The 12227-nt window shown below is 49.0% G+C and overlaps 2 protein-coding genes across 11 annotated transcripts in view; both read right to left on the bottom strand.

The window, feature by feature from the left end:
* Positions 1 to 321: 321 nt before the first annotated feature.
* On the bottom strand, positions 322 to 6113 carry LOC138803284 (schlafen-like protein 1). Of its 6 annotated transcripts, none has more exons than XM_069987100.1 (5): positions 5752 to 6113; positions 3852 to 4413; positions 1877 to 2416; positions 1513 to 1656; positions 322 to 924 (listed from the first exon to the last, which is right to left on the bottom strand). In XM_069987100.1, the coding sequence occupies exons 2-5, from the start codon at positions 4278 to 4280 to the stop codon at positions 796 to 798; spliced, it is 1242 nt and encodes a 413-aa protein (XP_069843201.1). In that variant the 5' UTR covers positions 4281 to 4413; positions 5752 to 6113; the 3' UTR covers positions 322 to 795. The 6 variants fall into 6 exon arrangements, with proteins under 6 accessions (XP_069843201.1, XP_069843200.1, XP_069843203.1 ...); XM_069987099.1 differs by lacking the exon at positions 5752 to 6113 and adding an exon at positions 4968 to 5033; XM_069987102.1 differs by lacking the exon at positions 5752 to 6113 and adding an exon at positions 4968 to 5033 and having other exon boundaries at positions 1889 to 2416.
* A 732-nt stretch (positions 6114 to 6845) lies between these two features.
* LOC138803465 (polycomb protein SCMH1) overlaps positions 6846 to 12227 on the bottom strand; it is an 82467-nt gene continuing 77085 nt past the window's right edge. For 4 of the 5 annotated variants that reach the window (XM_069987533.1, XM_069987535.1, XM_069987534.1 and 1 more), the window contains 2 exons: positions 8967 to 9109; positions 6846 to 7936 (listed from right to left, as the gene is read on the bottom strand). In XM_069987533.1, the coding sequence (XP_069843634.1) occupies positions 7811 to 7936; positions 8967 to 9109 (269 nt within the window). In that variant the 3' untranslated portion in view covers positions 6846 to 7810. Of the gene's footprint in view, positions 7937 to 8966; positions 9110 to 12227 lie in introns of those variants that run through there. The other variant, XR_011364947.1, reaches the window with a different exon arrangement.

Genomic DNA, 12227 nt, shown 5'->3' with positions numbered 1-12227 from the left:
GCCTGGGCTAGCATCAAGCTAGCATCACACCTGTGATGCATAGAAATGCTGCACTCTGGCACATTAAATAATCACCCTAGCCAGAGGCATGCATTCTTTGTGTAGTTCTCAGCTTCAGTGATTCTAGGGGGCAGCAGAGTGGGTGACAGTTTGGTGACCTGCCATTGTTACTAGAGCATGGTCCTAGAGCATTTGTGCTTGGTCCAGGAAATGCCTCCCCTCCCTTCCCCCCTCCCCCCAACCTGATTATGATGGGAGGTGGGAGCTGGGTTTCTGCTGGTTGACCAAATGTCCTAGAAGTAACCATTTGTTTTCCCTGTGCATACAATTTTTTATTAAAGGACTTTGGTAATCACAAATTGCATTGAGTCAGTGGATTGCAGGGTGGCCTGTTTGCTCCATACCCAGTTGCCACATATACCTTGTTGGCTGCTGGGAACTTCCAAGATGACGTATCTTTCTGGCACTGTCTAGCTCTGGAGTCTTGGATCCAACTTGGCCAAGGCAATATTTAGGAAGGCAGGCCTTTTGGAGCTCAGTTCTAGGCTGACTGGCCAAGGTTTCTGGGGCGGCGGGGGGGGGGGGGGGGGGAGGGGATGTGCTAAGAGCAGCTTCTCAGCTACACTATCTGGTCAGTGAAGCCACAGGTTCCCAGAGTACAGTGCTGAAGATGTGGCCCGAGCCTCCATCAACCTCCACCAGGTCCACTTGTGTTCTGTTGCTAGGACAGCTTGGGTCAGAGCTTGTGCCTGGCTCCGCAGAGCACTGCAGGGTACTGCCCACCTGAAGTGGGCCTCACAGGACACAGCAGGTGCATGACATACGGTTATGCTGCTGCAGCTGCAGCTGCTGTTGGAGTTGCTCCTTTTCCGCTGTCAGCACCTTCACCTTCTCCTCCAGCTTGCCCAGGACTGCTGTCCACTTCTGAAGGGAAAGTGTGGCAGCAGATGATCATACTGACATTGTCCTGGGCTTGCTTTTCTTTTGCAGTTAACTATAGCTGGGGGAGGGGAGTGCTAGCCATGGTACAGTCTGTAACTTTGAAACAGGGATATGAGACAGCTGTCCTCAGCACCTCCTAGGCACCATGGCAAGCATGGATTGTCACTTGGCCATATCCTTTTCACTGCTCTTCTGGTCCTAAGCTGTTTTTCTATCACCTGATAGTTCCCTCTAGAAAAGGCTCCTTGGGATTGAGTCCAGCACTCTGCTCACCCCCTCCCCCTAAATGCTGCACATAGGCCTGGGGATTCCTTCTGTCTTCAGTCTTTCAGTGTCCCTGCTCCCTGGCCACTCACAGAGAGCCTTCATCACCAAGGTATTAGGTAGTGTGAGAAAGAATATAGAAAGAAGGCCTCTCTCCCAACCATCACTGAACTACGCAGTAGAAGAGGTGGAGTTCCTTTCACTCAAGCCTTACTGTGTGCTCATGGGCTGTTGCAGAACCCAGGGAGCACCCACAGATTTGCCTGGGACTGCTCCATAATTGGCAGGGGGCCCGTGCTTCCTCACCTGCCTGTACCACTCCTGGATGGCGGTGACCGACAGTGGGCCCTGGATGCTCCCATCACGCCGCAGGAACACCTCCCCCTGGTCTGTTTCATACAGCTGTGGCTCGCCCTGGGTCTTGGGGGTGTGCACAGTTAGGCGGAGCACCTTGGTAGGAGAAATAGCAGCTCAGGTGTGGCATCCATGCCTGGCAGTCTCAATCCTATGCAGGTTCCCTGAGCCCTGGAACTCCCTAAAGAAGCTTGGTAGGCTCCTTTCCCCAGCTCCCTACTCCATGTGCCAACTCCCACCCCAGTACTGCTCAGCAGTGTGGTGGTAGCATGGCCACAGTCCTGCTGGTCAGTGACAGATGACAGTCCTGCCTGACCTGCAGGATCACCTTGAGAGGCATGCTCTTGGCAGAGGTGCTGATGACAGGGATGAAGGTGAGGGTGTAGGCATCAGGAAAGACTTGGGGCTTGAAATTCTGAAGGATGGAGTCCACCAGCAAGCGGGCACGGTCCTCTTCACGGTGGCTGCAGTGGATGCCCTGCACCAGGCCAGTGTCTTCAACACCCACAAGCAGGCTGCCACCCTCACTGTTGAGGAAAGCACACACGTAGCGCCGCACGTGGTGCTTGAAGGCCAAGCTCAGATACTCGCCGCTTCCCCGCTTGAATTCCATGTTCCGTGTCTCGCTGCCCAGGAAGGCACCCTGGAAGAGTCGCTCCTGGCCTTGAATTTCCTGGTGCTCAATAGCACTATCAGATCGCACACCACTAGGCCGGTTATGGGGAATATGCCGTGGCCTGGCCCAGTCCAGGTTAGGTGAGAAGTTGGCAGGCCAGGCTGATGGTGGGAAGCTGAATCCAGGACTGGGGCTGGGGCCAGGGCTGGGACCCGAGCTAGGGCCACTGTCGTCCTCCTGCTGGGGTGAAATGTAAGAGCAGGGTGTATAGGCCCAGGTAGAAGAGAGCTCCTGCTGTGAGATTGTCAGACCCCAGCTGTATCCCTGCCCAGGTCCAGCTTCTATAGGTGTCTTGGTGTCCCCTCTGAGACTGAGTGGCCCCACTTACCCTACTCTCCTGCAGCCATTGAGAGATCACCTTTCCTGCTAGTTCAAGGGTTCAAATCAGTCCCTGGGCTTTTTCAAGGTACTAGGTTGAAGACTGCTGCTTTCTAAGGTGGGAGCTGGTATATTTGTCAATCTGTCCCCTTGGGTGATAGTCCTATAATGTCCCTGGGGCCTGAGGTTTCTGTGCAGAACTATAAGTCCTTAAACCGAGAAAGCTCATCCTCTTCCTATTCTCCCTAGAAAATGCCTATTTTCTAGACTACTGCCACATTTTGGTCCCTCCCTCTATGGCTTCTGCTCTGTCACAGCACAATGGGCATTTTATGTCTTCATGGCCACTTCCCAGTCTGGGATTCATTACTCAGTCTCTCTTCCTCTCATCACTTGGCTGCAGTTTCACAAGCACTAATACAAGTCAGATGGCCATCTGCCCTTGAAATCTTGTCCTAGCTTCCTACTGCCTTTGCTTCTATAGAGCTGGGCATCTAGCATGGGCTGGTACATGGAAATGAGATGCATAGCTCTGCCAGCCTAGTAGCTTCCTAGAGAAAACAAATGTCAGCCTCAGAGACATGAAAGAAGTCTCCTGCAAACATGAGAGAAGGCACTTGCACTTTGAAATGTCATGAAGCAGTTTGGTTCGATATCAGTTCAGACAAAATGGGTTTATACTCCAAAGAGATCATTTACCTTGCTCTGCCTCGGCTACAGCATGGTGACTCTATGGCCCAACCTCCTTCCTCAACAGACCCTGTAGTTTCCAGCTGGAGCTCCCTGATAGCCTGTCCAACTCTTAAGTCTAAGCCTGGATTGAAATCCTCTCGATTTGATATCAGTAAGCAAGCAGTGAGAGCCCTTCTGTTCTTTTCCCAGCCACCTTGGTTTTGTTGTTTGCTCTGCCTATGTCTGGAGGACTTCCTGAGGGCAGAGCCTGGAACCTAGGACTCTGCTGCACACTGTGGGAACAGAGTGGATGGTGCTCTGCTCTGAACAGATGAAATGGGCTATGGAAAAACTCAGAACCCATGTGTACCCACAGGCCTTTGGACCCAGAGTGTGGAATACAAAAGGTTCAAGGGAAGAGTCTCACAAGGCCTTTGATTAGTCAAACAGCCTGGAGGTGCTCTGCAAGGGCAGTCCCACCTGGTAAAAGTAGGGAGTCATTAAGTAGTAGCCTCACAGCTACAGATTTGTCCCAGTTCCTCAGCCACACATATTCAGGCCTTCGCCCCACTCCCCACCCCAGACCAGTGTGCCTTGGGGCCTCACTTAGGGAATTCTTGCTCACCCCTCTGTGGTTTAGGGGCACTGAGTCTTCACTCAGCACCAGTTCCTTCCCACGAGCCGTCAGCTCTTTGAGGATCAGCTGCTTCTCCAAGGCCATCTGCAGACGCCAGGGGAGGGAGGCCAGGGTGGCCTTCTGTGTGGTTACCTGCACCAATGCATAGGCATTCCTCGGCCGCCTCACCACGTCAATGTGCTCCCGTGCCACGGGCAGCTCAAGCTGCTCTAGGGTGTCTCGCAGCAGGCAGGCCAGCACAGGTGCTGAGAATTGGGGGTTCAGGTTGCCAATATAGAGTGTGTGTGTGCTGGGAACTATGTCATGGTCCAAGGGCTTGGACTCAGCCAGGGGCTCTTTAGGGGGGAGTGCTGGCCGGGGATGCCTGTCTTGGGGGCCCAACACTGGTGTTTGAGCTGGTCTTTTCCTTGGGGTCATGGTGGGTCTTGCTCAGAAGGGATACTGGATTCCTCAGTGCTGGCTGCTCTTCTTGGGTCCTGGTCTCTCAGATTAGCCCACGGCCTCTGGAGTTCACACACTAGCTGAGGTTGGGCAGGGTAAGAGAGAAAGGCTAGAGGAAAGAGAAAAGGGTGGGGAGAGAAAAGGAGTGGGGGGAAGTACACACAGTCTAGAGTATTCCTAGTTGAACCAATTGGAAGATTTTTACTGTCTCCATGCATCTGGAGAGAACCTTTAAAGAAGCCTTTTGTATAAGAGGCCTTTGCCTGCTTTCTACCACCTAACCTAAAACTGCTCACAGTCTAAGTCAGGGCTAGGTATAGGTTATTACATATTTTGGCCCATGAACAAAATCACTGATCCCTCTCCAGTAGAATGGCCTTTGTATATATACCTTGAGGAAGGTCAGAATGATGGTCCAAACTGAGCCCTTGCTCCTCACTCCTAAGCCAGAATTCTGCACACACAAGCCCTCCACTTATCCCCCCCCCTCCCAGCTCCCAGCTTGGGTGGCAGCATCACTGCTTTACATCTTTCTGGACTGGATCTTTGAGATAGCCAGGGCCTGGAGCTAGAGTAATTCAGGGCAAACCAGGAGAGGAGAAAAGAGGAGGCCTGTGACCTTTAGTCCTGCTGGCTACTGGGGTTCTATGGGTGTTACCATACCTGTGTTTCCACAGCCCCCTGGCCCCTAGCCAGCAGTTCCCACAGCACTTGGGGCTTGGCATGTAGGCAAGAACTAGAGTTCAAGGAAGTGGGCGGAGCCTGCACAACTGCCTCTGTGATCTCACGCTGGTCAACAATGCCTTCTGGGTCAGGTGCAGGCAGGCAGGGTTGAGGACATCAAACAGTGACATGCCTCTCCAACTCTCTGGGGTCCTGCTTTACACTGTCAGGATATACAGCTGTCCATCCATGACCCAGTTTGGCCACGGGACTCACTCTGGGCAGTTTCTGGAATCCAGTGACTGAAGATGTGCTTTCTCCCTCCTTCAGGCTCCTGAGCCCATGCAAGCCCCCAGTTGCCCCCTCAGTAGTCCTATTACATAAAGCCTCTACTTTCTCCTTGGTCATAAACCCAAACTCCACGGAGCACATTCAGTGCCCAGCTGCTTCCAGGATAGATCAAAACTTGTTGGGAGGGGTCTAGAGGTCCCCCTGACACCAGACATTTCTCTATGCCACAGACAAAAGTTGCTGTCTAGAATAGTCCTAAAAAAAAAATCAGTGAAGCACTGTGCTTTTTAAGGGGCAGGGCTATTATCTGCTGCTTGATGGGAGCCAAGCCAGGTGATGTGCAGCCTCTGTGAATGCAGGAAGGGCTAAGGCAAGTGTTTCTCATTATACACTTGAACACACTGCTGGAAGCCTCGATTACGAGGAATCAGGGTGAAACCACAGGCAATGCTTCCACCAGCAACAGCTTCACAGTGCAGTGAAGGCCACTTACCTCATGGCAGCCATCCTGATGCTGTTCCTGAAGGTTTGTTGGCCTCAGGGTTGGAGGCAGGGCTCAGATGGATGACTTGAGAAAAGAAATGGTGTGGGAGGAGCAAGAACGAGACCCCAGGCCCAAAGGGTGACAGCATGAGATTCTGGAGAGATTGAGGTGCCCTGTCCTTACCCACCTTGGCAGCTAGGTCTGCTCTGGCTGCATCCACAGCTTCAGAGTCATGGAACAATAGCTGAAGTTCTATGTGTCTCCCCTCTAGTGTTCCTTGGCTCCTACAGCTGTGAGCTATTCTCTCAGTAGCTGGACAGCTGAGGCTTCCACTACCACTGCTTTGTGAGGGTTAACAAGTGCCAGAGGTATATTCCTGTCTCATTTACAATGTAAATGTTTTTTTTTTTTTTCTGGTCTTGGGGCTTGAACTTAGGACTTGGGTCCTGTCCCTGAATTTTTTTTTTTTTTTCTCAAGGCTAGCACTCTACCACTTGAGCCACAGCTCTACTTCTGCCCAGGCTTGCTTAAAATTGTGATCCTCAGGTATCTATCTCCTGATTACAGGCATGAGCCACTAGTGCCCAGCTATAATTGAATTTTTGGGGGGATGATTCTAATTCAGGTCGATCCATTTATAGGGCACATGGGAAGTGATACCAAAATGTTAGTTATATGACCTAAATCTATGGCTTCCTTCATCTCCTCCACTGCCTGAAAACCCTGTCACCTCCATTATGAGCAGAGTATGTGGCCTTGAGCTTGAGGGGCCCTGGCCAGTGCTGTCCCTGCCTCTCTCCTTACTCCATGAAGATAAGGAGCCAGCCACTGAAGACTCCTTGTATTTTCCAGTCTTCACACTGCTTCCAGACTGCACAGAGCAAAGCCTTTTGAGTGTAGAGCCTGGATTCATGATGTTCCCTCAGAAGCCTATGGGGTACTGGCCTCAGGACATTAAAGATAACCTGTTCCATAGGGCTGCTGGAATAGGAGAACTTTTAGGGATCCTCTGAGAAAACCAAGACCAAGAGAAGGGGAATGGCCTGCTCACTGAGTGCACAGTGATTGGAGCTGTCAACTGGTTAAAAAGACACCGGCATCTATATTGGTTTTTATTTATAAACAAATAGACATAAAATAGTCCAGATGGCAGCGGGAGCAGCAGTGCTGCTACTTTGCTTACAAGGAAGCACAGGAGAGTGAGTGGAAGGGCAGAACTACTCCAGGCTGGAGGCCCTCCCTTCTTCTACCCCAGGGCCTTCTTGGCCTAAAGGCATTAGGTCCATCATCAGCAATTCTGGTAAGGGCAAGGAGACAGTGTGGAACTCCCATCTCACAGATGGGCCTGGGGCTACAAAGGGCCTAGTGGTGGTGGGGATATAAGACTCTCCTTCCCAAACACAGCAAACAGCTCCAAGGAAACTATACCCTAGTGCAGTGTTCTCTGAAAAGGGGCCACAGATACTAGAAAGGACCTCTCTGAGGCCAAGGCAGGGGGCATCCTCTTCTCCAAATTCAGTGTCTGGTGCAAGATAAGCAATAACCATAGGGGTTGCCTAAGTGCCAGAATAATAAATTAGCAATAAGAAAACATCTTTTTAAAAAAAGGTAGAGGTTTGCACCATGAATTTGGAGTCTGTGGATCTGGTGAGAAGGCAGGAACTGGGGCCATAGGATGTTATACTAAGCCCAGGAAGTGGTGAGGGGCCCAGATACGAGGGCCTTCTAAGGCCCCAGGGTTGGCCTTTATCTCCATCACTTACAAAATGCTCAGTCTATACTCCTAGTGAGAGTTGGCAAGGATTGAGAAATAAGTAGAGGGGACCTGGGTGCCATGGAGGGCTGAGGAAGAGCAGCTCTGGCCCTGTGCCCATACTTTCCCATCCCCCATCCTTCATGGAAGGAGGTATCGTGGCAGGAATGGGTAGCAGTGGTGGCTCCCCAGCCTCATCAAGTCCTAAGGTGACCCAGAACCCCACCTAGGCACCTAGGAGTAGGTTGTTAGCCTCCTTTCTGGAAAGAATGCCTCTTTTTCCCAACTGATCAGTTGTCTAGGTGTGGCTCCTGTTCAGAACTTGCCCTGCTTCAGCCGGTCAATGTGGAAGGAGAGCTTGAGTGCAGGTCCCAGCTTCAGGCCCATGTACTTCATCATCATGTCACTGCGCAGCAGGAGAAGGGCCTTGCCATCGATCTCCTGGAAGTGCGAATGGAGGGTAGACACGGAGGATGAGGCATAATAGAGGCCTGGTTGGCTTAATCATCTCAGGTTCTGACTAAAGGCCCCCGGGAAGTGGCAACCAAATGGAATGCAGTCAGGATGCTGGTACGTGGAAGCATCCTTCCTGAAATGCACTGCTGAATGTAGCAGGTTGGGCTTTTCACACAGCTCATACCATGTTCTTTTCTTTGCTGCCTGCCCAGGGTCTGTATCCCTACCTCTAAGCTTCTAAGACCAGCTCAACTCCATCTTTCCTATAAGCCTCCCAGTCAACGAACCCATACAGCTGGTATTAACTTTAACCTTTAGCTGCAGTTCTGTGATTCAGCACTTCTCCAGAACAGTAGAGACCCTTCTGTGTAAGCTGGGCCCAAAGCAGCACTCAGTGGGCATCTGTGAGCTTTTTGGCCTGCTCTGAAGCCCCTGCAAGCCCACCCAGCACCTAAATGTTTATATAACCAGTGCCAGGCAGCAGACCTCTGAGTGTCCACAGGAAAAATTAGCATCAAGCAGTAGCTGACTGGGGATACAAGTTGGAGTCCATAGCAGGAGTGTGGCCAGAACAGAGGGGTCATGAGCAATGTCTGGCCACAGGACCAAATACCCCCTTGAAGAGATGCTGCAAATTCACAAAAGAGCAAGCAATGATAGACAACCAAGTCAGAGCGAGTATGGGTACCACTTGAAAAGGATCCTTTAACTTGGGCTGAGGCCCCAGATTCCCATGCCAAGACAGGCATGCAAACACTCTTGGGAAAAGAGGCAGACACCTGTGCCAGGAATTGAGCTCCAGGCCATATACCCAGTGGGGATGTGGCCAAATAGCCTGAGCTAAAACACTGAGATAAACACTGAAGTCTGTTTGAGGCCCAAGAGTCTATATTTTATAGCGTTCACTGCAGTCTGCTTCAAGGGATCTGGGATAGTCTATGACAACCTTTTAGAGCCAAACAAATTGTAGTAGCAAAACTCTTAGCAAATGGAGAGGCTGGGCAGGGTCACCTACGTGTTTTCGAAAGAGCTCAGCATGAGGTCCAAGCTGAGGGTCAGCTTCCCGGACAAACTGCATCACGTCCTCCACTGTCCACAAGGAAGGGTCCTGGTCACTCAGTCGGGAAGTGTCTCGGTTTTCCAGGTATCGGCTGGAGCCTGCAGTACAGGAGGGCATTACATCACAGACACAGACTGGCTGGCCTGTCCCCACTCCCTGGCACATAAGGGGCCCTACAGGTAATGCTCACAGCAGTGCTCACACCAGTAGACGACTGGGAGTGAAATTTCCACAAAGGGAAACTCAAATCCTTGTTCTGCAGGGTAGGTCTTAGCATTAGAAATGGTCAGAAGGAATTTTCCATTGAGGTAAGATTCAGCTTGAATCAGAGGCCATAAATTTTTGAGGTATCAATGATGACAGGGGATCATTTGAGTTCAGTAGGAGAAATTAGGGTTTGGGGGATCATTTCTAGAGACCCTGGTAGCCAAGTGATATCAGAGTCAAATTCTTGGGGTCTAGAGGGAAACATGTAATAGATAATACTTTGAGTTCTCTTCTAAGGCCTGTAAGACTTAAAGGGATTCTATATTTGAACACAAAAGACTTGTACCAAACCCTTGTCTCAGGCTTTTTTGAGGACAGTCAAACTAAAGCAGATCCTGCTGTCAAGAGGGAAGGGACAATAAATGGGTAAGTAAATGGGTCAAATCAGCCTATGATGGGTAAAAGTCCTAAAGCAAGCAAAGGACAGTCATGTTAGGTAAAGGCCCAGAAAATAATCTGATGAAGATGGTGTTTTACAAAGGGATCTGGAAGGTGAGAAGCTATCCTCAGGATACAGTATTCAGAATAGAAGGAATAGCAAATCTATAAACCTGGCTAAGGAGAGAATGAAAGTCCTGTGGTTGAAAACTCACAGCAAAGGGGAGAGAAATACAAATAAATGGGGAGAACCAGGCAGCAGCTGCTTAGGAAGGGGCCTGCAGGTTCTCATTTCAATGTCATATACTAAGGGAGCAAACAATCTCAACATCAACTGAATGCTCTGCTGATAGCTATTATTTCAGTCTTGGTTCAAATGTACCTTTTCCCATTTCCCTTGTGGGATCTAGGATCTGGAACATCCTGATCCTTTTTTTGGGGGGGGGGTCTGGTCGTGGGGCCTGAACTCTGGGCTGGGTGCTGTCCCTCAGCTCTTCAGCTCAAGGCTAGCACGCTACCACTTGAGCCACAGCGCCATTTCCAGCATTTTTCTTTTTGCTTATGTGGTGCTGAGGAATCGAACCCAGGGCCCCAGGCATGCAAGGCAAGCGCTCTGCCACTGAGCCACCTTCCCAGCCCCATCCTGATCCTTTGAATGTTTATTTCCTCTGCCTGAAATGTTTCCTTCTCTTCTTTCAATTTCTCCTTTTCTTCAGGCAAACACCATCTTACCTAAGCATGTTTTTGCTTCAAGGACCAGCTCTATTAGAGAGCTTTTCTAATCAAATCCTGAAAAAAGTGGTCTCTCAAAGCATTTTTTTTTTTTTTTTTTGGGTCCGGTCATGGGGCCTGAACTCTGGGCCTGGGTGCTGTCCCTCAGCTCTTCAGCTCAAGGCTAGCGCTCTACCACTTGAGCCACAGCACCACTTCCGGCTTTTTTCTTTTTGCTTATGTGGTGCTGAGGAATTGAACCCAGGGCCTCATGCATGCAAGGCAAGCGCTCTACCACTGAGCCACCTTCCCAGCCCCTCTCAAAGCATTTTATCTTGTCTTTGCTAATTCTGCAGTGTCCCATTCCACCATACTAGTATTCTATTCTCTATAAAGAGCCAGATGATTCTTTAGAAAGCAGTACTTTAAGTAAATCCTATAAAAAGGAATCTGAGTTCCCTACTATGCTAACCAGTGGCTCCCAGGCTCTCTATCACTGCCTTCCTCCTTTTGTCTTGCTCCCCACACTGCACCCCCTGCCCCATCCCCCCTACCCCAGTCTTCTTTCTGCTTCGTCACAGGCCACACTCTTATTTTGTGACTTGTTCCGGATGACTTTTGTGCAGATCTTTTCACTCCTGACTTAATATTTGGGTGTTTTCTCAAGTATCAATTTCATGGAAGTCTTCCCTGATCTGGTAAAAGCACAATTTTCCACCATCATTCACAATCCAGTACCTCTCACCACCAGGATAATTTTATGCACCTGTTTATTATCTGTCTCCTCTCTATAGAATGGAAGCTCTACATTGTTCCTTTTTATGTCCCTAACACATAGAAGAGTCCATTTTGCCACAGTAGATGTTCATGTACATTGGTTAAATGCTTAAGTATTCAGTTACTTGTGTATTTTTATCTTTTCCATTAGACTGTTGAGGCCTGAATTCCTGCCATGCATGTGTCAATATCTTATTATCAGCACCCAGAGATGTACTGTCACATAACTACCAAGTAGCAGAGCTAAATGTATCTTTGAGAGAAGAGCCAATTAAAAAATACCGTCTCCTCCTATATTTTCATTCTGTGTTCTAGGGTTCTTCCGCTGTGGAGAAAAGATTCTAGCAAATCTTCTTTCAAGCTTGTGGTTGAGCAATTACCAGACCAAGGAAGAAGTAAACTAGAAGAAGCAGGAGTTATTAGAAGCATAGACATTGCAATGCTTTTAGAGGTTCTAGTAGATATGAAGTTGAAGGGGGCTCTGAGCCAGCAGTCACTTCTCTCTGCTCTAAATGTCCACTGTGATGCTGAGAGACACCACCTGCAGAGACTTTGGAGAGCAGAGGAGACAATGTATATGCAGGAACGTGTCCTTCTTGTACCATCTAGTTAACTTTTCTAATTAAGGGCTATGAATCACATATACAGATACAAATGACATTATACATACATACTTTTATATATATATATATATATATATATATATATATATATATATATATATATATATACACACACATATATACATAATAGGATTACACAGAAACATGCTATCAATTGAGTATCTGTGTTCCCTCCAAACTTCTGTGTTGAAACTCTAATCCCTAAGGTGATAATATTATGAGCTGGGACCTTTTGATAGAATCTGAAGAGGGATTCATACTTAAAAAAAAAAAAACCTTACATAGCCTTATGCTATGTAAGGTTACAGCTATAAGAGAGCCCCCATCAACCAAGGAGTAGGTCCTCATCAGACATGGTCTGTTATACCTTGATCTTGGACTTTCCAGCCTCTAGAATGGGAAAATAAATTTGTTGATAAGACAATTAGTTTATAACTAGTTTTGTTATAATAGCTCAAAA

The sequence above is a fragment of the Dipodomys merriami genome, unplaced genomic scaffold (genome assembly GCF_024711535.1).
Source record: "Dipodomys merriami isolate MVZ:Mamm:240054 unplaced genomic scaffold, mDipMer1.0.p SCAF_34, whole genome shotgun sequence".
Lineage (NCBI taxonomy): Eukaryota > Metazoa > Chordata > Mammalia > Rodentia > Heteromyidae > Dipodomys > Dipodomys merriami.
The sequence above is the reverse complement of the archived record's forward strand: the minus strand, read 5'-3'. Positions and strand labels throughout refer to the sequence as shown.